At 41.3% G+C, this 25169-nt stretch overlaps 1 protein-coding gene across 1 annotated transcript; it reads left to right on the top strand.

Moving 5' to 3' along the window:
• The first annotated feature begins 11821 nt into the window (after positions 1–11821).
• On the top strand, positions 11822–21931 carry ATF3 (activating transcription factor 3). The gene is made up of 4 exons (XM_076334536.1): positions 11822–11932; positions 16721–16964; positions 17903–18010; positions 18970–21931. Exons 2-4 carry the CDS (start codon positions 16725–16727, stop codon positions 19165–19167), a joined length of 546 nt encoding a protein of 181 aa, XP_076190651.1. The 5' UTR covers positions 11822–11932; positions 16721–16724; the 3' UTR covers positions 19168–21931.
• The last annotated feature ends 3238 nt before the right edge of the window (positions 21932–25169 follow it).

Genomic DNA, 25169 nt, shown 5'->3' on the forward strand with positions numbered 1-25169 from the left:
AGAATAAGGTATACATGTAAAGTATAATATAAAGTATAATCCATGCCATAGTAGAAGGAAGGATAGCCAAGAGTGAACACTTACCCCTTCTACCTTGCAAGATATTTAGGCGTCTTATCACGTAAGTGTAAATGGATGTTAGGCCAAAGGTCTTTGAGAACTTGGACTCAAAGCTCAACTCTCTTTTCATTAGTGTAAATGAAGTGCAGCTGAACTGGAGTCCGTGAAGTCACATGGGGAAGTGAAAGGAGAATTGGGACGAAAATGAACTGGGATCAAGAGTTGAGCGCAAAGACTCTTGTATCAACGAAAGAGGGGATTTGGAAAATAGGTGATGACTATGCTGGTAGGCGATCACGGTGCTAACAGTCACCACGATGATAATAGTGATGACTGTTAGCTCATTTCATCTCATCTCCTGTGGCTGCTAAATTTCACCCAATAACCCTTCTGTTGAGCTCTGGGAGATAGGCAGTAGGTGCTGTGAGAGACTAAGACAGGTCTTGGACTAGGGTAATAGAAGAAGGGTGATTATAACCCCTCCAGGTTTTGTAAGCAGTCCATTTGGGGCAGGCACATTCACAAATAAGTCAGATTCAATGAATAGATTATGTCAGGAAGCCAAAGGATGCTGAAGTTCCCCTGTTACACAGTTTACAGGAACGAGTTTAGAGAGGAGGCCCATGGTTCTGTCCTATTAATACCCTGTGGTAGGCACACCCATGATGGGGGAGAAGCTTCATGAGTGTGCTGGTGACCTCCTGAGGAGCCGGGCTGCGGCCAGGAATGCTGCTTTTACAACACCTCTTGTAAAAATAGGTACAATGGGCATTTTAAAAAGGGGAAAGGGTAGTGTTTAAACATAGAATCATAGAATCATAGAATCATTGAGGTTGGAAAAGACCTCTAAGATCATCGAGTCCAACCATCGACCCAACACCACCATGCCCACTAAACCATGTCCCTAAGTGCCTCATCTACTCGTCTTTTAAATACCTCCAGGGATGGGGACTCCACCACTTCCCTGGGCAGCCTGTTCCAATGTTTAACCACTCTTTCAGTAAAGAAATTTTTCCTTATATCCAATCTAAACCTCCCCTGGTGCAACTTGAGGCCATTTCCTCTCGTCCTAATGTATATTCAAGTTGGTGATGAAACCTCCAAATGCTTAGAGTCTGCATGGATATTTTAAGGATACAGAGCATTCATGGAAAAATGAATATTATATCATATCATATATTATTATTTTTAATAAAAATTGTAGTGGCCTGTAATAATCGTAAACCAAACCCCAACAACTTGAGTACATGTTTAACCCCCACGCTCTGCAAAGAAAACAGTGTGCACATTGCACTTGCTGTGAGAGCCTTTTTTCACTGCGAGCACTCTCAGCCTAACACATGGCTGATTTACAGCCTGAGTTCAAGAGATTGTACAGACCAGTAAGGAAATTGTTAAGAAAACTTTGGAGCCTAAACACCCACTTTTGCACAAAGCACAAAGCACCTGTAAAAAAAGACCTGCCAAACTTAAATGTCTCCTGCTAGGTTACATATTCTCTCTGCTTCATACAGATGCTTTGAACACAAAATAAATCATCAACAAAAAATATCAAGCTAAGCCATCCCAAGCCAAATCCTTCGGTGATGAAATGAAAGCACTTATGCCAATTTATATTTGTGGGGAGTTCACGGCTTGTTTTGGGTACTCTGTCATATCTGTAGTTTCTGCTCCAGCCACGAAGCTGATGATTTATCTGACTGGTTGAAGTGGAGTAGTGTATAAATGGTACTAACAGATACAGCCTCACTAAAGCCAGGAAGCATAACACTGAGCCTAATTTATGGTTTCCAAACAAGTCATAGGACTGATCCTGCAATCCCAACTTGAGCAAAACTCCTTCTGAAGCACTGGGCACGGCTATAAACTCAAAATGGAGTGCCAGGCTGGGCTGGGGGCTGCCTGATACCTACCTGTGCCACTCATTTGGAAGTAGACTTAACTAAACATTTCACAATTTTTCTGATACAATGTGGAACATCTTGGCTTATGCAAGGGCAAGAAATACTTCCGCATGAGCAAGGAAACTACCTTCCCCTCCAGAACATGACAGGCATCTGTCTTTTTAAAACGGGATGGTAAAGCATGTTTTAATTTGATCAGCTTTCATTTATGAGAAAAAATGATAAATTTGAATAGACTGGAACTACGCTTTCCCTTTATGGGAAACAGAGCCTTTAAAAATGGTAAATCCCTCCCTTAATGTGGAGCAATACAGTATTGAATTCCTGTACAGAACACCATGAAGTCACGGTGAAATCTGCTGAATCTGTTAGGAGTACCTAACAGCCCTTTACAGGAGTATTTTATTTTTATATCTTTACTTTCTCTCTCATGCTGACTGATGGCTGATTGCGTATCACAGTCTCTTTTCTGTATATAAGGGGAGAACAGTGTCTTTGGTTAACTAGGTCCTTACAGTTTTAAAGTAGTGTGTATGTTCATGTGTGAAGTACCACTAAAAATCCTTCAATATTTATCTGCAAAAGCAAGCAGACCCTTGAAATGATAATCAGCAATTCTGGAGAAGCAGTCGTCTCTCATTATGGGTACAGCCCTTCAAAATTAATTGAGGCTGACCTTGCACTGAACTTGACAGGAGTGGTATCTGAGGAGAAACTCCCACATTGGTTCTTAAATGTCTTGATAAGTCCTGACAATAAGAAAGTGCCTGCTCTAACTAGCTCCATCTGTATCTGTTTTAGAGATTGCTTTCACAGGACAGCTTTCTGTCTCTAGAAACAACCACCAAAGTACCCTCTTATGCACTAACCAATATTCTGCTTCACCTCGCTGATCCCCTCTGGTCGGCAGAATTTTCTCTGATTTTCCTGGTCCTTGAAGCCGTAGCATAAGCAAGATCTTACATATGCTTGTACAAATTATGATTTGAATAGTCCCAGGAAGCCGTGCCAAAAAAAATAGGGAAGTTATAAGGTATAGACTTGCTAGTTTAGAAGGATACCTAGCTTAGAAAATCATCCATCTCATCTTGTTTCTTTAGAGTAGTTTGATAACTCCATCATATTTCTAAGTCTGCCTTACTCTTACATTTGCTCGTATGCTGTAAAGAGCCTGAGATGGTTCTGTAGAACATGGGACAAAATAACCCATTAATAACAAATAGCAATTCATACAAAACGGATCAGAACCGACCAAAAAGTCTTTTTGTCCTGCAGCTGCCCTGATGAAGTTTCTGGCTTCTCTCGTCTTTTTCTTTAGCTTCCAAAATCTCTTTATATACAACAGCTCTCCTACCTCCCCGTTCTGGTCCCTGCAGTCTCCAGGGCCTTGGGTCCAGTCCTATTTCTACTTTTACTACTATTTCTTGTTGGCTGCATTTGGAGTTTCATTTTTACTAATAAAGCAGAGCTGATCCTTTTTCCTTCTTTATATTTTACATTTTCATGAAGCGTAACAGTAAAAATGCCTGATGGCAAAGGCTTTTTCTGTCAGTAAATGACAAGCTGACCACAGATACGGGGATGAAAACTCTTCCAACCGATTGTTAAACTCCCAGAAAATGCTTTTCTTACCAGTCATCATTGCTTGTACACGACACACATCAGCTATTCCTGCTGCTGCAGGGAGACTCACTTCAGAGTGGAAGGCTTCCAAGAAGGCTTCAGCCAGCAAAGCCTATGGCCTCAAATGCACGGGCATGTGGGACGGTGTGTGTGAACAGCCAGATATTAATCCTGTGCATTCCTAGTTCAGTGCAGGAAATGTTTCCTTCTAACTAACTTTCTGAAAAAGTAGGCTTAAATGATTTGATAAATCCCAAATATTAGAATTAGAGTGAAAAAGAATAATAAAAAGACAATTTACCTTAGAGATGGTTATATGATACAGTGTAACTTATTTTTTACTAACTAGACACTCCTCTAACATCCACTATTAATGCAGACTTTAGAGTTAAGAGGTGGACAAAATACTCTGCTTTTGTTCTCTATGTCAAACTTTGCTTTTGTGCTCCAGGTGTCTTTAAAATTCTTAGGGTTTTGTTTATTTTAATAATTCAGCACCTACTCAAATTCTAAACCTTTGTTGTTTTAGAAAAATAACAGTAATTACTGTACTTCAAAGGTCTGTAATGAATTAATTGATCAGCCCATACATATAAGAAAACTGCCAAAGGACGGACCTTGACAAAAGACCATAATATTATACCTGGTCAGGTGCTCTCATCCCAAATGTGTTAGAAGAAATATAATTACACAGGAATAAGTTATAATATTTATAGAGGCTATTTTAGATCTTCATTAACAACAAGTCTTAAGTTAGGCAAGGCTTTTGGACAGGGCCTATTCAGCCATGTATTTAACTGCTGTGCAGAATCTGGGCTTCTATTTGACAGTTGAAAGATTGTCATCATTTTTAGAGCTCAATATAAAACTCTTGCATATAAGAAAAACACACCCAGAATCCTTACTGGGGCTGCTAAATATTACTGCAACACACACATTGAATAGTAAGAATAGATAATCATCTAGAGAGCATCCAGCAACAAAAGGCCCAGGTCTGATGGCCCATTAGAGTGCTAATTAAAATTAGACATAAAAATAAAATACACCAGCCTTATCCGTGATTTCCATCTCAGCTACTTCACCCTAGAATGTAAAATACTGTTATCCATTTCAACACACTGGGAAACGGAACCAAAGGAAGACCATCAGGTTATCCGAAATCACAGAGACGGTGAATAAGGAGCCCTCTCATTTCCTGACTCCCAGTCCAGTGAGCAGCACTGTCCTCATCTGCCTTGTTAATAATTATTTCCAGTGTAGAAGGACTAAAGCTCAGCTCCACAGAAGGAGGCTGGGCATGGTGAAAACAAATGTCCCCATCTCTCTCGCTTACCATCTAACCTGCAATGCAGAGTTAAACATCACTGTGACTGGGGTGTTCATGACCCCAAACTTCCCTTCTAAACTTGCACTAGGGATTGAGACGGTCTTTTAATAAAACCCCATCAGCGAGAGCACTTGGTCTGGAGGGAGAGACCTGCGTTGGGTTCTCACCTCTGGCTGAGAGGGATGAAACTCATGTCCCCTCTTTCTAAGGAGAAATGATCTAACCACAAACTGATCAACCGTGCTGTTTGGGGAATCTTACTCTAGACTTCTCCCGCTCAAGCTGTCCTATCATGAATTTATGAGCCGGTTAGACATCTGCTTTAGCAGATGGTGCCTGACTTTACAGCCTTGTGGTGAGGACATGCCCTGGACAAGGGGCATCCTGCAGTCCGCTTTTCTTTCTCTGTAACCATTTTGCTTCAAAGAGTCACCAGACAGAAGATGGACCCACATGGAAGATGGACCCAGACAGAAGATGCCACCCACAGTAGGTGGCATTCCCCACTGGACTGACGTCACTTGGGAACCCCAGGTGGGCGCAGTGACACCCTGCATCTTCCCCCGTTGCTGAGGTGGCCTCATCGGCAGCCTCCCGTGCCCACAGAGCTGTCGGGATTTGGGCTCAGGGAATGCTTCTGTGATTGCAATTAAGGCAGTCTAATTTTAAAACTGTGTGCAGCTCTATTGGTTTCATTTTACTTACACTTTGTTCTTATTATCTGGGCAAGTTACTGTACAGTTAAAGCCAAAAAAAAACCCCAGGAAAGATAAGAGGCTGAAAGTTAAGATCATTCATGCGTTCCTTTCATGGCAAGGCACATGTGAAGTAGGTGAGAGGACAAACGATAAGCAGAGCGAAGGCTGCAATGGCAGCCTTGGTTTTGAATCTTCTGTAGATTGCAAATCTGTGTCATACTTTGTTTATATTTGAAATGGTATGTATGTAAAAATCAATGTTCAATAATTAGAAATGTGCATTTGTAATTATTATGGCAAATTGTAATTTACATATTTACCAGGAAGATGAGAAGAGCTGTTTAAAGTATCATTAATGATATTAAGTCCCAGATTGTTCTTTATATATGCACAGTTCCAAGGGCAATCAATGGGAACAGGTAGTTTTTATAGGGGGTATGTGCTTGTGTGTGTGTCTCTCTCTCTGTTTGTGTGTAGCAGCATGATGATTCCATAATGTATCCAAAATATTTGTAACAGCACAGTAAAAATAGACATATTCTCTCACTGGCTTCCTCTCACCCTCTGTGTTTACCTGGAAGACTATGAGGATACAAACCATAATTACTTTAGTCCACCTAAGGGAAAGATACACCGTCAGCGAATAATTTCTAAGCATTTCTTTCAAGTCATTTCAAGAGGAGAGTGAACCTGAACACAGGTTCACCCTGAGAACCAGTGTGACTAAATGCTGATTTTTTCATAGTCCCTGGGGGCTAAATATATCACTCATTGAAGTCAATAGGAATCTTTCCATTGACTTCAGTTAACAGTTGGATCAGTTCTTAGAACTTACTTTACTCGGTGATCATTTTTTTACACACAAAGCCATTGATGAAATTCGGTATGAATCTCTAACTGCTCTCAGACCAAATCTGGCATGCTTTTACAAGGCGGAAAGGATGGGGAGGGGGAGGTGAAGGGGAGGATCTGTGAAGGTGGAGCTTTTCTTGCCATTAAATGGGTGGGACTGTAAAGGCGCCATAAAGGAGGTAGAATTTATACTTGCCTGGAGAGCAGTTAATATATCTGACCTATCATTTTGCTTGTTCCGTGGAACCAGTGAGTTTGCTTTATTCAGTCTAGTTTAAGATGTGATTCTTTCATAGGTGGGATCTCTTTTCCTTGTTGGTTACTGTCTGGATGTATCCAAAGAGATCAGAAATTGTAATTACAGGCTATTGTGCTTAGCCAGCTCCTATGCCGGTGCACAAAGTCCATCTGATAAAAAAAACCTTGAAGAGCTTCAGCAAGAGGGAACTAAAGATATACTTGACTGGGCCAGTGTCAGGGCTGTCTCTCAGCTGGAGAGAAAGGATGTTTGTGTAACCTGCCCCCCCCCCAGGCACTACATGTAATAATGACTGACAACCTTGTGGAACATTTCATTTAGTAAAGTTCCATTAAAGTTCATGGTAATTTTGGGCACTGGAATCTGGTCCTGAAATGCACATCTTGTTGCACCCACCAATAATTTTGTTATCAGTGCCTCCATCTTATTAGCGGAGAAACAAAAAGTAAAATTACAGAAAGTGAAAGAGAAAATTAAAATGACTCATTTAAGCTTAGGAAGCTGCCGGGGCAGGAGCAGAAGGACCAATGGGAGAAAAATCACTGGAAAAAGGGAACAGAAAGGGGGATGACAGAATCCAGGGATACAGGGAGGGAAAAGAGAGAAGTGAGAGGAGGAGAAACAGGGAAGTGGCAAAAGAAAAGGAGAAGCTGCTGTTTGAAGGAAATGGGAAAGGTGGCTATTACTGAAACAAAGCAAAAGAGAGTAGGAAATGGCATGTCCAAAAGGAGATAATAAATGGAGAATAAATGGATTTAGAGGGATAGTGATGGAAACAGGCAGTAAGGAAAGAAAGGTAAGCTGAGGAGAGAAAAGCAAGTAGCAAATGAATTTCGTCTTCAGTGTTAAAGAATAAAAGAAGTTAAAATAGCGCACTTATTTCCCTCCACAAGACATATACTCATCCGCTTGAGTGGTATTAAATGTAAGATGGTAGCAGGGTTTGCTCTACAGCCTGTGTGAGAGTCTGTCCTCTAGCTCTGTGGTTTTTAACTCCCTTCAATTTTTGGACCTCTTACCCCCATAGAGATCCAAACCTTCCAGAGTGAATTTGATCCTCACTACTGTAGGCTTGGGGGGTCATCTTAGTCACTTTTTGGAGAAACCCTTGGAAGTAGCCCACAGATGCCCCAGGGGTCCCCAGACGGCAGCTGAAGAGCCCTGAGCTGGGTGGGGATGGCTGATGCTACTTCTACTGCAGATTATTCCCATAGTTCAAGCAGTAGCAATCTAAACCTTGGAAAAAATATTCCCATGTTTCAACTCTGGTGTTAGTCCAGACAGATGGGAAAATCGTCTCAAAACTAGTGCATGTTTTGGGGAACAGGGGAGTCTTACCACATAGGTTCAGGCCTGAATGTACTGCATAGCAAAAATCATGGTGAAGGTTAATTCCCATCACAGAAATAGAGAATACTTTTTGGGCAGAGTCAAAAAACCTGATTCTGTGCTGATTTTACAACATGATAACTCCAAGTTCTGGAAAGCTCTTTCTCGTGTATGTGCCGTGCAGGGAAAAATTGGACCCCATCAGGCTTACAGTAGTTTCAAAACTTAATACAATTAAAACGGTAAAGCAGACAGAGAGACAGGTTTTACTCAAGATATCACTACATATTTTATTTATTTGCATTTCATTATATTTTCACCAGACCAAATAGGTTTAATGGCACTGCCATTATGCATGACCATAAACCGACATAGGATCTGGATGGGACATGGGGATTTTAATTGTGTTACTCTGACTGACGTCCTACAGTTGCATAAACGTTAAGACAGGAGACAGCAGAAAGCTTTTGCTGTAAGGATGTGAGTCTGTTGCTCTGTATAATGATGTCTATAGCTCTGTTTAGCAAGGAGACAGCCATATTTTAGTTTTAATCAAATACCCGCAGCGTATGAAGTAGTGTCAAGGGATGTGGAGGCAGGATTTGGTCAGCAAAAGGTAAAGGAAAGAATTCTTTACACCGGAGACTTGTGGAGAGCTGCAAGGACCACGCTGTGGGGTGGTATTCAGCCTAATGGTCTCTGCAGAGAGAGGAAGACCCAATACGTGTCGGTCTTCTGCTGATGAGCTACTGTACCTGGCTTAAGGGAAAGCAGGAATAATGAACATGAATGTCACCTCTGTGAAATGACTGCTGTTTCAGGGGACTGGCCCCTGAAGTTTGTGACGAAAGAGAGAAATGAAATGGAAAAGGACCGGTAAATGTTCAGAGGGAGGCAAATGTAAGATGTTTTATGAAATGGAAAACGCAACTGGCAAAGAACATCAGAGCATCTGGTGGCTGTACTGGGGTTTACTTTAACTTCCTGATAGTCTTAATTATTAATTTATTTTTTTCCTGAACTGGAGTGTGATCCTACGTCTTTACTGCCGTCAAGTTAGCTTTGGTTTTAAAGGGGAGCAGGATAAAACCTATGTGACACAGTGGAACTGGGTTAATTTTTCACTGTGGTTTCATTTTCTTTTTTCACTGAAGAATTTCAAGCCAGGACATGTTTCAGTGGCCTAATCTTAAATGCGCACAGGAACGGTCTCTCTGTTTGCTCTGCAGGGAGGAGCTGGCTCACTTCAGGAGCAGTTCAAGAATGAACACAACTGATTTTGCTGTCAGTTTTGCTCTCAGTTTTTAGTACTGGCTGTAGCTCACAGGCAATAATGGTACCAGCAGTGGTGAAGCAGTATTGTATAGCAGACGAATCTCTTGGCTTTAGTTTTGTATAAGATAGTACGATTTCAAAACAAAATAAACATCTGCCTACTTGGTGAAGTGTTGTGATTGTTGAGTAGATGTCAGTGACCCTTAAACAACAGGATAACAACACTTGGATTTCCAAGATACTTCTACCCACATTGAACGAGGGAGCTGCTTTTTTTCCCGTTCATTATTCTGTGACATTGCTCTGCTTAGCTGAAAATTCTCTAAATAAATTTCCACTTCTGGTGCAGCTAGCTAAATAAGAATGGACAGTTGCTAAATCTCTGTCAGAATTACAGCAGGCACCTGGTCATGGCCACTAAAACTGATGTTGCTAACACGTTTCCACAATAACTTCATGCTCAGAACTTTCCAACCAATTATCTTTTAGGAAGAAATTTTCCACATTTGGCCTCTGCTTGAGAGGAGGTTTTTTTTTCTTCTAGGCTTGAGAAAAACGATGCCAGCTGTTCTTGAACACAGCATGAATTATAAAATTATGCCTCTGAAGTAAAAAGAACTTCACAGGCTGCACCGAGCTGAAATGTAAAGCTTGCTCTAGACCCTTCTGAAGACCAAAGGTTTTGCCTGGCATTATACTTGACATTGATTTACCTAGATTAATAAAGGTAAGGCAATAAACATGCTTTGAAAGAGCCAAGAATGATTTATCTATAGGTGAGTGCGTGAGCCTACAGCAAGAAAAGCCTGCAGCTTGCACGAGCTGTAAACGGAGAGCTGCCAGGTAGGTCGGAGGAGCTCCCTCCGGCTCTCTGCAAAGTGCACTTCGTTGTTTGAGGAGAACGGGGAGCAACTGCACCTTCCACAGGAGGAAAGCCAACATCACTACTCCAGACTCTTTCCCTTCCCCACCAGTTTGGTTTTTTTTTTCCAAAAGCAGACAATTAAATGTAAAATAGGAGCGTTAAGTTTGCAAAGTTGAGCATGCTAGCACTGGGACGTTTAAAAAGCTAAGATTACTACTCCTGTCTGTGCGGCCAACGTGTACATTTATGTATATACATATACAGCCAGGCAGCCACATGCACACAGAGGGGAGATACAGAGGGACTTTCAAACTAGTATTAGAAATCGATATCCGTGATAAAATGCTCCAAGCCATTAATACATCCCAGAATATACCACTTGAGACATATCACCTATTACCAAAATACAGCCACATTGAACATTATGAAATTAACTAACCAATTGGAGCGCTTGATCAGGGCATACATTTTATATATGAAGGTATACATTTTATATATGAATGAGTTTATTGGTGTAGTTAGAACATCCGCGAGCTTGAAATGTCCTGATCTTTCCACGCTTAGTACAGAGACTTGAAGACTGTCTTAATGACAAGTTTGTATGTATTGTATATGGAATATTATCGAACTGGATAGCACTGTGCATCTCTCTGTAAGCCTTCTGCATCTCTCCCGGGTAAATGCTTTTTTGACACATCTTGTTTTCTAGCACTTTGGGGGCAGTTGGAAGGCAGTATCTGTCGTTTAACAAACCAGGAAGCTTTGGAAACAAAAAAAGAACTAAACAAAAACCCCTTCACCACAGCCACCACCATATTTCCCTCTCTCCTGCAGGGACTCCCTGGTTTTCCCTGAAATCATAAGGAAATCGTGTGCTGTTGTGATTTAAGAGAAGTTTTAAAAAAAAACCAACACGCATTATTTTTGGCTATCATTTCATTAAACGGGTCTTTTCTCCTCAGAGTAAAAACTGAAGCCTTCCTCTTCGTGTAAAATGAACTTTTAGCTGTCATCTAAAGCAGCACGGGGGAGGGGGGGAGGTGAGAAGGAGGGGGCGTTATACAATTATTTCCTGTAGAATAAGATCACATTTTTGAGTCCTTTCGAAAACTACACAGTCTCCACTTTTCTTTTCTTCTTCTTTTTTTTTTTTTTTTTTTTTTGGTCGTGAGAGGGACTTGGGAGTTATTCTCAGCAGCAAAACGGCCCGGAGAAAGAAACCCCCGGAGCCTTAATTCTTCATAAAAAAAACCCCACAAAAAAACCAAAAACAAACAAACAAAAAAAAACCCCGAAGGGAAAGGAAGAGGACGGGGTCTGTCCGGGTGCCCGCGGATGCTCCTCCGCGGGGGGACCTGCGATGCCGCTCGGCACGGCTCGGCGCGGCGCGGCACGGCGCGGATCGCGCCGTGCCGCGCCGCGCCGAGCCGAGCCGAGCCGAGCCGTGCCGGCGGGGAAGCCTTGCATCACCGCCACTGGCTCCGCTTCCCTCCTCCCTCTCTTTCGGGGAGGCTATTAATAGCATGACATCAGCCCGGGACTCGCCGCCAGAGTAAATACCAGCGCTGCCCGCTCGGCTATATAAGGGGGGTGATGCAACCGAGGCGAGAGGCAGAGGAGCGGGGAGCGGCGAGAGCTGCTCTCCCGGAGGAGAGGGGACGGCCACCGGGACGGCAGCGCTGCGGGGTGGGTTCGGAGCCCCTTCCCTCCGACCGGGGAAACGGCAGCAGCGGGAGGAAGGTAGGTGGAAGCGGGAGGGGAGGCGCCGAGACTCTCCGTGCCGGCGGGTCGGGGGGCTTGAGCTCCGCGGGAGGTTGTCCCGCCACGGAGGGATGCCCGCCGGGGGTCCGCGGGCCGCGGCGAGGAAAAGTTTCGCCGCCGGAGCGAAGTCGGGTGCGGCGCTGCCGCCGCCTCCCGTGAGCCCCGGGAAAGCCCCCGGCCCCGCCGAGCCCCTCGCCCGGCCGCCGGCGGCTCCCTCCCGGCGCTCGCATCTGGGGGAACCCCCTTGCCCGGGCTGCCGCCAGATGTGAGCGCCGGGAAGGAGCCCGCCGAGCCCCGGCTCTCCCCGGGCCGGCAGCGCCGCTCGGCACCGCGCGGTGGCGGCCTCGGCGGAGGGACGGCGCCGGCCCCGGGACCGGCGGGGATGCGGGAGCGCGGCCGGGCGGTGGAGGCGGCCGGCGGCGGCACCGCGACCCCGGAGGGTCCGCGGGGGCAGGGACTGAGGAGACGTAGCGGGACTGGCCGGGCGATGAGTAACCCCCCCACTGCCGTGTGTATATATATGTATCCGTATCTATTATATAAACATAAAATGAGCGGGAACTCCCGGTGTGAGCCGGGGACGTTCGCTTTTCTTTCTGTCCCCGTGTCCTGACACGAAGAAGATCAGTTGCTGAACTGTTGCCTAACCAAGTCAGGCGTGACACAACAGCAAACTTGTTTCAGAGAACGAGTTTCCTGTTGGAAATCAATTTTCCTCCTAATAACTGCATTTGAGAGGCTGGAAGGCAGCAGAAGATGGTTCGGGAATGATGTGGGATGTCAGAAAGCTTAAGGTCAACCAGCGTGCACAGAGGTTGTGAACTGTAATTGCTCTTAATGCTGTTTAAGATTAACCTCAATGGTTATCGGGGTTTATTGCATCAGCACCAGAGGAAAAGGAATTCATACGAAGAAACAAAACCAAGAGGCACAGTCAGCCATCTGCAGCTAAGCAAAAAAGAAAAGACTGAAAGTAGTCACTTTTAACATTAATATTAAACAGGAATACCCTTAAATAATAGAAATGCACAGCTAGGAGGTATGTCCTGAAATTAAAATATTGTCAGATGAGATGTAAAAGTTCACTGCAGATGGAAAGAATCATCAGCAAAAGAACAAACAAAAAGTAGGGGGAGAACAAACGAATAAAGTTCTTTGAATCTACCTGAATTGGGAGGGTACTATTAATAGAAAAGCCGGGGTACCATTAATAGAAAAGCTGTTCTCTTTGGAGAAATCCAAAACTCAGGATAAAGTAATGGAGCATTAACTCGCACTGGGAACAAGCTGTGCCTTTCCAGTGTGGGTCTGTGAAATGTTCAGCGCCTTCAATGTCAGTAACTTCAGAAGGACTCGAACCAGCCTGGAGCAGAGATCCGTGTGCATGGCCTAACAAAGTAACTGGAGATTGTATCAGAAAGGCCCAGATGTAATCACACTTTAAGGCTTGATATTCTTATTTCTAGTTTCCCCAGCCTTTACAAACCCAGAGAAAATGAGATAGTGCTCTTGATGGCTTATGGACAGAGGTACAATTTGTACAAAAATTGGGGAAAAAGGAAGGGCAACCTGTTGCGTTTTTTTCAATAGCAAAACCTAATTTTCATTCCTGTAAAACATTTCTAAAAGCAGACTTGTTCCTCAGAAATTGGAAAACATCTGCCTTGTTGTTATGAAAAGGGAATCTATTCAGCTTACTGACTACATTTGACACAAGGCTGATTATTTTTGTTATTTGTTTCACGGTGGCTCCTCACAATTTCAGTGGTAGACTGGAAGCCTACCCTACTAGGCACTGTCCAGAAGCCCTGCCCCAAGAAAGAGCCCCAGGAGAGCAAACCAGTGGCAAACAGCTCTGCAAAACGGGACTCGGCTCACGGCAGAAATCCTTACACAAGCCTCAGCCTCCTGGTAGGCCCTCCCTTCCCTAAAGTCTGAATAAATAGAGATGCCTTTCAGGATGTCTGGAAGGTCAGTGAGCTGTTCAGGCAGGAGAGCAGCAAGTTTCTATAGCCAAGGACACTTCCCCCTCTGTGCTTCTCCTCCCTGTGGGCACCCTCCCATTCCTTTTTTTTATACTAATGACAGACGGATGAGAGTACCTGTGGACATTGTAGTAGGGTTTTGTTGGTGCCCGTGGTACACTTAGCACTAACTAGTAGAAATCCACAATTAACACAATTTCTCAGACACGTTACTAAAACATGAACATTCTTGGTTCCCTCTGGTGCTGCTGCTGACCTTAATTGAAAGTTCACCTAAACTGAAAAATAATTGAATAAACCACCGGTGCTGGAAAATGATTAGCCCATTTAATTATTTTGTAGGCTGGAGAAACGGTTTTACTGTTAATTTAAGACTCCTGGTTTGACTGAATTATACAAAATTAACTTTGTTGAATGAAGCCATCACTGGGAGCCAAGGAGACTGACATTCAGTGAAAACAGCTAAAATTTCTGCTAGCGATGAGGGGTTTGGTGTCATCTGGAATTAGCCTGTTTAAATGAGTTGAATGGTTGAATGTTGATAAGTGCTAAATAATGCTGGGAGGACTTTTGCTGGAAATTATAGGGCTGTTTCTGACTTGTTGGAAAAGAGTAACTGCTAGCTTTCTGAGATTATAGGATTAAACCATATCAGTACTTTAAATGTGACTCATGAGCAGGGGCTTTCTGAAGAGAATTACATAAATTTCCCAAGGTCTTTCTGAATAGCAAATTGTTCCAAATAATTTCCTCATCTTTACTAACTATGGGTGAAATCCTGGCCCCATTGAGGTCAACAGAAAAAGTCCTTTTGATTTCACTGGGTTCAGGATTTCACCCCCAGACTCTCGGAAATCTTCAGCTCTTCTGTGGTGACTGGGTGAGGAAGAAGTGAGGAAGTCTCTGCAGCTGGACATGGCATTTTCTACCAACTGGCAATTCGCTGTCCTCACATTTTTGTATTTACCTCGCTTAGCAATGAACCAGATTCTACCCTCATTTGCACCAGTGTGGATTTCCAGTGTATTTTTAGATATCTCTGAGCAAAATCTATCTTCCTGTCAAGGCACGTGACCCCAAACATTTCTTGCTGGGTTACAGAAGTAGCGTACGGGGAACTATGCAATTCTGGTTGATCATGTGGAAATTTAACTTACCCACACTGCTACCCTGAGGCAACTATTTGCTTACCTGCACTAAGTTAATTACAATTGACTTTGCTATAATTATTACAGTCCCAATCAAGAGTAGATAACACATACTGTAATTACCCGTACAGCTATTAAAAAAACCCCAAAACTACACACCAAAGAAAGCTGGAAAACCAACATGGTAAAACCAATTTAACACAAGTCACCTTATGAATAAGGGAAGTAATACAATCTGTTTTCCTATGGATTTGCACCTTTTGTCCCTTGGGCCACCCACAAAAAAACGCTCAGCTTTCTTCCAGACCTCTCATCTCACATCTTCTGGGCGAGAGATAGCTTGTGTCATGCAGAGCTGTGTGCATCAGCTAGCTAGGTTGCCCACAATGTTAGGATGGCTGACTGCTGAGTTTTGCCTCTTTCTCCCTTAGTGGGGTCACCAGTTTTCACAAAGCACATAGCGGGCCTCTCTCCCTCCAAAACTGGCTAAAAAATTAGTAAGAATGACTAAAAAGAGGAAAGAGAGCACTGTTGGGTAGGTTCATTTTCTTAGGAAAACTACTAGAAATGAGGTTCCTTCATGGGTGTCCATTTGCATAATTTCCCTGAAGTCTCTTCAGTCACGCTGTTTTATATCAGCAGGACATCTGACCATAAATATTTAAGAATTTCAAGCCTCTTGTTGAGGGCACATGAGGACAGTTTCAGATTTTACAAGAGCAAAGGAATGAAACAAATGGCTTCACGTTTTTCATGACTCAATCTCTCCAACTCAGCCTGTGCTTTGAAGCCCCAGAGTGTGTATAGACTTTTACCTTTGTGCCGGCTCTTGTGAACTGTTTTTCAGGAGTTTATAGCCAGATCTACAACTCTGTGTAAAATTGAGCATGATAATTTAGTGACAGATTCTGTCTTGGTTAGCAGACTTCAGCTCCTAGTAGAACTCTTTGAGCTTTGCCTAAATGTAGTTGAGATCAAGTTACGCTCTGTCCATTTGAAGCTGGAATTTTGTGGTGGTGGAGGAGCTCTGAGGATGGAGATACTCTTAAACTCCTTCTGTGCTTTAAATAATAATAATTTATATAATAAATTTAAATAATAATAATAAATTATTAAATTTATTTAAATAATAATAAATTAAATAATAATTTAACTAATAATAAATTATTATTATATTTAAATATAATTATAATAAATATTTAATTATTATTATATTTAAATAATAATAATATTTCTTTGCTTTCTGATTTTTGTTCCTTATTTCTCTTTCTCTTCCTATTCACTCAGTTCTCATTTGCCACACATTACCAGTCTAAAACTTTGAAGTATACATACATATACACAATTTTTCTCCATATTAAGTTTCAGAAAGACCTAGATATTGTGTGACACGCTAATACTATTATTATTTTTAAATACCAACTTGAAGTTAACCTGAAGTAGAAGTTTTTACTAGTGACCAAATTCTTAACTGCTCGACTCTCATGAGAGATTGGGGTAGATGGGGAATGGGGACTGAAGCAATGCAAGAAATACAGTATTATTTCACATTATAAAATATACCTCTAGGAGATATTATTTGCCTTTCTAAAGTTGTTGAAAGACTATTATTATTATCTCTTTTTACCTTTCAGCAAAATGATGGTCCAACACTCAGGCCAGGTATCTGCATTAGAAGTCAGCGCCTCCGCAATTGTTCCCACTTTGTCCCCTGCAGGGTCACTGGGGTTTGATGATTTCACAAATTTAACCCCACTGGTGAAAGAGGAACTGAGATTTGCCATTCAGAATAAGCGTCAGTCCCACAGGATGTCTTCTACATTGGACACGGTGACAGTTTCTGAAAGGCCAATTGAAACATCAATCATGAAAACAGAGGTATGAGTCTTTAAATAGCATTTCAGTGTGAATGATTAATTCTCTAATAAAATTTCAAGGCAAGACCAGAAATTATATCAACTACAGACAACCTCTCCACCGTATTTGATCCTTTTAAGCCTGCTGCTTGGCTTTCTGTTAAATGCTTCTGGGAAACCCTCCGGTATTTCTCATTTCCATTGAGACCTATAGTTGGATATTTTATTTTTGATTATGGACGATGTTTTACAGTGCTTAGAGCAATCTGGTTTCCCTGCCTACTTGTGGCTGAACTTGGAATAAGTCACTGCAGCTTTACTTCAGTGAGGACAGTGCAGTAGGACCCACATGGCCTACTGTCTACTGAGGTAGACACGGCCGTGCTATGTCCACACTAGGTTTTTACTTTGAGATAATAGTCTCCATGAAAAACATTTCTCTTATAAAGTGGAGAAATAGCTTAAGTTAGGGAAATAGCTACACCTCGGTCTAAGCCTCCACAGGAAACAAAACAAAGCTTGAAGGAGTGTGTTAATATTCTCTTTTCGGCACTGCCTTTAGTTCGCTGCACTCTCAATGCCCCGTTCATGCCACATCCTCCATTCTGCTCCCCGTGCCCTTCGCTCCTTTTCCTCCTTGGGGAATGGAGGAGAGATAGAGGTGTGGGAGTCAGCCTGGGGAGACGCTTGGCAAGTTTTTTGAGTACCATTGATTTAAAATCAGCCATCACGTGGATTACATCCATCCAAACTCCAGTCAGGTTTTTATTGACAATTCTAATGGAGCTACTACCATTTTACTGTGTGGCAAGCAAGGTCAGAATCGCATCCTTATGTAACTCATGTTGTGAGCACTGACAACACTATCCATGTTGCTTTTAAAAATGCAGAAGTTATCAAAATACAGGTCAAGTATTTACAACATCTTACGGATTGTGTGTATCTGTTTTTATGGGATAGTTTTCTCCTGAAGAGGATGAAAGAAAAAAGCGAAGAAGGGAAAGGAATAAAATTGCTGCTGCAAAGTGTCGAAACAAAAAGAAGGAAAAAACAGAATGTTTGCAGAAAGTAAGTGACTGGCTTGAATTGTTCTTAATCTGTCATCCTGCCAGGATCTGAACAGACAGCACAGGGGCACTGTCATAGTAGGAAATACAGAAAAATGTCACCCAAAACTCTGTAAACCCATCAAAACATTAGTTATAAAAAAATGAACATGCTATATATTAAATGAAACCTGGTTAAAACTGGAAAAAAGCGAAGGCATGGTAGGAATGAAAAGAGATTACTGTTTCAGTGATCAATCTTGTCTATGGGGATAATATGAATTGAATGTGTACATTGAACACAAAAAGAAGTAAAATCTCATTTTGTATAATATCCACTGTGGAGACCAAGAGCCTACAAACACTGACAAGTAATCTCTGACTTCATTATGAAATGAGTGGCATAGTAGCTTAGCCCTGAAGTCTCTGTCCTAAGACCCCAGTAGTGTCTTCACCTGCTCTGCCATGATATAAAACTATTACAGCAGCATCAGGCCTGTCTTTGTTCCTATATCCGGGGGAGGGGGGGGAAGCTATGTCCTTAAGTTGTTAGCTTGGGTATCTTTACCCATGTTAACATGGGTTTACAGAATATGTGACATGACGTTCCAGGGAGTTAATAAGAAGCACAGATAATTTTGGGTCAATTTTTGACCCAAAAAGTTCAGAATAATTTTGCAGGAGATAGCAATAATGCTTTGGATACCTGTCATTGTAAGTGAATACAAGACTGAATTTGGCTTTTCAACTTCTGTTACACTTCTCTAAAGGTCAAAGAAGGTAACTGTCAATCTGGGTTTTAGACTATTATCGACTGGGGGATGCATGTTTTCATCAGTACAGCACACTAAGAACATGCAATTTTTTTCTCTGCTAGCCATATGCTTTCCCACCAATAGAAGACTGCAACTATTAGATAAACATTGCAGTTAACTACTTGAACTACTCAGTCTAATAGTTGTGTGTGTTCTTTGTGACTAGGAATCAGAAAAGCTGGAAACTATCAATGCAGAATTAAAAGCCCAGATTGAAGAGCTAAAGAATGAGAAGCAGCATTTGATATACATGCTAAATCTTCACAGGCCCACTTGTATAGTTCGGGCACAAAACGGAAGGACACCTGAAGATGAAAGGAATCTTTTTATTCAACAGATCAAAGAAGGCACGTTACAAGGTTAAGTGATATGGCAAACATGGAAATATTTGTAGTGTTTTTAACAACTACCAGAATCCACGGAGGATCTGACATAATGTGTAGGATTCTATTAGTCAAGAGCCTTTAGGAAGGGCAGATCGCTTTCTGAAGCGGAAAGAATCATTTTGGCTTGACAGCGATTCTTCCTCTTGGAAGATCTGGTCTCAATCAAATTGAAGAGTCTTCTGCCTCAAATATAGGTTTTGCACCTGTCATACTTGCTGTTCCTAGGAGCTACAGACAACAGCTTCAGAAGTTTTAGCTCTCTGCTAGTACACAGTATCTGCACTCACGACGTTTGTGCTAGAACACTATGACTTCCGATGATGCACATGGTACAGACAGCTGTGCTGGATGGACACTACTTTTCCTTGTTGCTGGTAGGGAAAGCAGACCGAGAGTATTTTTAAAGTTTTGAAGTTTCCAGGAGGATGGTTTCTGGCAGAACATACTGATACGTAATGTTGCATTCTAACCTAACACACACATACACAAACACACAAAAAGCCTTTAGTTCCAACTAAGCTTTGTCATTTTTTTCACAACACTTGTGTGGGTTTTTTCAATGACTCATCTCAGACTGAATTTGAAAAGCCTAGTAGGTGTGACAAAGAAATGTTTCTTGCAAAATGTCCATGTAGCTAAGTTTGTATTTTATGAGCTGGAACTCCACCTACTATCCTTTGGGGACTACAATTTTTCCTTGAATTGCTGGAGAGCAGCTTGTACCACTGCTTGGTGACTTGGTGAATAGGACCTACTGGAAAGAGGAAACTAACTACGGAGGGATATTGATACAGGTTTTGCTTGAGTAAAGAACTGCAGGACTGAATCCCAGGCTCATGAATCATGAAAAGTTTTTTTTTTTAAAAAGAAAAATCATCTAGGATCTAATCCTACAAGCCTCAATTCATGCTATTAACCCTCACTCACAGAAGAGGTTCCATGGACTTCAGTGGGTCTGCTTATGCAGATAGCTCTTATAAGCATAAGAGCTTGACAAACCTTTTTGCATCAGTCAGGATTACTTCCTTTTGCCTGGTGATTAAGAGGGAAAAAATTGTGATTGCAGCTACTTTTATTTTACATTTGGGTGGCAACTACAGTCAATCAAAAGTGTTACTTAGAATCAAAAGGAGGCAAGAGTTTTGATGTAGTGAATAATTGTTTTTATTTTTTATTAAATACTAACCGTAGATGTTTTTGAACTGGTAGAAGAGCTGCTGGACAAAACAGTTGGAGCTATGAGCGTTTAAGTTCTGATGTTTCTGTGAAATTCTCAGATTGTTTAATCCTATAAAATATATCCTTACAATTTTTTGTAAAAGAAAATACTATCCTTATTTATCACTAATATCGTAACGAGTAAAGTTAATAAATACTGCGAGCAAGATAAAACTGAAAACACACGTGTTGCGCTGTCTTTTTACTTTTATCTCTTGGTGTTTAATATTATATATTCCTAAACTTTACCAGTTGTATTTGAGATACCACTATTGAAAACACTTATCCTTCATCTTTTCCACAGATGAGGCACTGAGTATCTTGAACGATTGGGTGCAGAGATTATACCTTCCAAAATTCTGTACCTCCATCAGTGGTGTCTAGCTGCTCAATGTCACAATTTAAGTGAAGCAGACGATAAGAATGGAGCTTACAGTACATAATATTTTACACCAGTTACGCAGTGTTGAAATTGTGTTTTTGTCCTAAAGGCTAAAATTAAAGATACCTCAGCCATAAGCTTCTTACCCTACAAGTCCCAGATGAGTCTATCAGATAGCATACCTGATCCTTATATGATCATTATATTCTGCAACAGAACTTCTTAGTACATTTTCTTAAGATCTGGATATATTGTAATGTCCTATATCACATTTTAAAGATATGTACTTCATGTATCTGCAAAATTAATGTATTACAAAGATGACATACAAGATCCGATTCTGTCCTGAGAATCCATTGTCTTTCTGTATGTTGGAAGGAGCTTCCATTGACTTCCGTGAGAGTTTTATTCATGTCTGGTGGGCAGAGTTTGGAGCCTCTGCTGCTACTTCCCTGGCTTAGAGGGCAAGTTCCACAGGGAATTGGGCCAGCTGTTTATCAGAGAATGGATATACATGAAGTGTGTTACAATAAACTTGTCAAACTACATTCATCGGTATTTGACTTCTGTAATGTGGAAATACAAAACCGAGGCATCATCCTGGTATCGTACACCTTGGCTTTGCCTTTTGCGCATCAGATACCAGCAGACAAAACTGTTTGCCTCCTATACTGTTATAAGGTGTTACCACAGAGACTAGAATATAATGACAGAATTCATATGTCTCCCTTAGGGAATTTGTATGGTTGCTTTTAACCGTATCACTGGTGACGCAGGCGTCATGCTTTTTGTTGCTTGATGTTATTTACTTAGCATGCCAAATGTTAATATGGTACCACTACTATTGTCAGAAGATAATCTATTTTTATTTCTTTATATGTGCAGTCACAGCTGCTTTCTACTGCTCGTATGTGTGTGTGTGCATGCGTGCTCCTGCACGCTACTCTAGAAGTGATGGTACTCAAGTTCATTTGACTGTACCCAGGAAAAAAATGTTTAAACAGCTAGACAGGAGCAGTATGTTGCATGAGTTTTCTAAAAGTATACTTTATTCAGGAGAACCTTTAAAATGCATTAAAAGCAGTTTGTTTTCTATTCCCAAGTTTGTTTTGATACTTTAATAAAAAAAGAATTAATATATATTTATTCACGTGTCATTTAATTCATTCTAAGTTTCAAGGTCCAGGAGCAACTTCATTTTCTTAAAAACAACACTAAGATACTAAAAAGCAAACATGTTCTATAGGTTTGCAACAATAAGCTTCTTATAAAGTGAAATTGGTACTGTTCACTGCTTGTCAAGGTACAAACAAAGTTTTGTTATCTCAAGGCTGATCATGATTTCCAGGCTAATTTCTTATTTGTGGCCTAGGGCTTAGATTAAAGGACTGGAAATTAGAACTCCTGAACCTTTCCTAACCTTGCAACCGACCAGCTGATAGTTATTTCAGCTTTCTGATTACCTAATGGGTTTAATGCTTTTGCTGCTGTGAAGCTTTAATATCTATAGATTGCTTTCTATGGTTACATGGAAGATACTAAAGTAGTATAGCATGATTAGGGCTTTGGTTTGTTTCTCTGTGTATCTGTGCTGGTGTGTGTGCATGTGTGTGTGTGCGTGGAGAAGCATGAGGAAAGATGAACAAAATGTTCTATCCTGCCTTTCCAAAACTAAGTATCTACACCCAGACAGAAGTCCCTGTGTTTTGACAGCCGGTGATGTGGACAAAAACTTTTGGCTTCAGTCCTTTGCAAGCAGTCGTAACTTGTAATACAGAGGTCAGATAGAAGGCCAGGAGCTCCAAGGACCAGGAAATCCATTGCACTATTGCAAAACCTAGTTAAAAATATCAGCTGGAAGGAAGATCTAGGCTACTACGAGCCTGGCAATGTTGAATGCTTACTTTCCTTATCAGTACATACGTTTACAGATGCGCAGTCCCAATACATATATTCACCCTTCCATGCATTCTCCTATAGCTGCTATCAAATTTTACTTTTGAATACTCAATTCACTTTTACTTTGGTAAATTTATAAATTGTCTGCCTGGCCTGTTTTAGAAAACCTTATCAACAAAATTAGGGCTATGAATTCCTGAACTGGTATTTTATAGTATTTTCTTTAAATGGTACAAGTTGAAACCATGAAACCACCATTGGTCTCTATGATGTATTCCTAATAACGTAATTGATATTTCTTGAACAAAATAATACATCGTATCTTCTCATTAGGTCTTGTTTTAGATGCTAAATCTGTGTGTATGGGCCCATGCAGACCTTCAAGCATGCTGGGCTTTACACTGTACATTAGTAAGAAGCATCTTCTACTTTTTTCTAGCTCTTCCCTTGATGTAAATTAATAAATAGCAATATTGAAAGTAGGTAGAGCCAGTGATTTATGCTAGGCTGGAAACGTTTAATGAAACTGAATAGTAACAAATTTAAATTTACAATAACTTTTTGACCTGGGCCCATTAGAATTTGAAGTTATTGATTAAGGGGATTGTTTTAAAATCACTGATTCTTAGTTTTGCAAGAATCATAGAATCACTGAGGTTGGAAAAGACCTCTAAGATCATCGAGTCCAACCGTCAACCCAACACCACCATGCCCACTAAACCATGTCCCTAAATGCCTCATCTACTCGTCTTTTAAATACCTTCAGGGAGAAACTGGATGATTCATGGGTAATGAAAATAAAACAGTACAATTGTTTGTTAGTAGCAAAAGTTTTGAAAACGAAATCTACTTCATCTTAAAAAATTCCTAAATCCAGAATGACAGCTGTATCTCTCACCCATTTTTCTTGGTTCCTCCTCCTCACCCCCCCCGCCCCCCTTCAGCAGAATACTGGAGAGGGGACAAGCCTCATTCATGTTGGCCATTGCCATGTTTCTATGTTTGCCCAGTGCCCCCAACTGGAGACCCTGAGAATCACATGATTAAAATGTGCAATAATATTAATTTACGTAAGTACTTAGTAACATTCTTCATTAGTTTGTAATGACACCAATATAATATTTTCATTTCTATAATAGGCATCACTCCTTTTTAAAGTATAGTTAAGATAAAGAGTGACAATATTTTTTAAAAATCCTGTTACTCAAAGTTCATTTCCTTAGTGGACACTGAGTCAGAACTGCTGACTTTAGTGATAAAAATAGTTATTTACTAATTTTCAGTGCTACTAGATTTTCAAAGCCATCACAGTTAAAAGAGAATACACTGGATTCTATTCTTGATACAGCATCAGTTCTGACTGCATATCTTTACTATTGCTGACAGTGATACACGAACCAAAAAATCTAATGATTTTGACTCCAAGCTAAATGTACTAGAGCTGACACTCAGAAAAGTTATTAGACCTATGAAATGAATAAATAGAAAACAGAAACAAACAGAGTTGAAGCTGGAAATTTTTTTCTGCTTTTGAGAATTTAGCAACTTCATATTTGTAGATGCCACCAAAATAATTGGTGCACCACCAGGCCCACTTAGACAGCGGGTGTGCTCACACAGCAAATAGTAGTGTAGTATGGCAATACTTTTCTATAAGCTGGCTTAGTACTGGGAACATCCTGGTGATGACAGCAAGAAACTCAGCACAGGCTAATTGATGCCACTGAGAGGATGAGCTCTCTGTGCAGCCAGCGGACAGGCTGCTAACTGGCATCTGAAGTAGCTCATTTTAAGCCAGCTCGGGTATCGTTCAGCTCCTCAGGTTAGCATATGCACGTAGCTGCCTGTTGAGTAGCTGCCTGCACTCCCAACTAAACAGCTCCACCAGTTCAGTCCAAAGGTTCACCCAGTCCGGTTTTCTTTCTACAGCAGTGATCAAAAGCAGCTGTCCAAGGAAGAATAAGAACAGGGCAAGTATGCTTCCTCTGGGTGCTTTCCCACACTCCGACTATTTTCAGCTCATAAGTCACACAAGCTCGACACGATTCCTTCAGGTAGCAGCCTTCCATAGATCTTTCTCTCACGTATTTGACCGGTTTCTCAGCCACAGTACCAGCTGATCTGCAGTAACTTTTGGTGGCAAGTTCCATAGGGCTATCACCACTTAAAAGAAAACAGTTCCTTTTCTTTTGACCCTGTTCCCCGTAACTCTACTTGACAGCCCTTCATTCTTGGGTTGGAAGAGTGAACACCTATCCATCTTCTCCATGCCACGTGATTTTATACTTTGCTGTGTTGTTTCTTTTTCAAGATAAAGAGTCCCAGCCTATCCAGTCACTTTTTTTTTGGTAGCCATTTTACATTCTTGATCATTCCTGTTACCCAGTTTTTCTGGGAAAACTGTGCTTTTTCCAGTAGTTTAAGATAAAGGGGCCATACCTACACACAGTTTTCAAGGTGTGGTCAAGCCATCAGTTAATA

The sequence above is a fragment of the Aptenodytes patagonicus genome, chromosome 3 (assembly GCF_965638725.1).
Source record: "Aptenodytes patagonicus chromosome 3, bAptPat1.pri.cur, whole genome shotgun sequence".
Classification (NCBI taxonomy): Eukaryota; Metazoa; Chordata; class Aves; order Sphenisciformes; family Spheniscidae; genus Aptenodytes; species Aptenodytes patagonicus.

Coding starts and splice junctions, on each gene's coding strand:
- ATF3 (XM_076334536.1), top strand. CDS start 16,725: ATGATGGTCCAACACTCAGGCCAGGTATCTGCATTAGAAGTCAGCGCC. Junction 16,965..17,902: donor CATCAATCATGAAAACAGAG/GTATGAGTCTTT, acceptor TTTATGGGATAG/TTTTCTCCTGAAGAGGATGA. Junction 18,011..18,969: donor AAACAGAATGTTTGCAGAAA/GTAAGTGACTGG, acceptor CTTTGTGACTAG/GAATCAGAAAAGCTGGAAAC.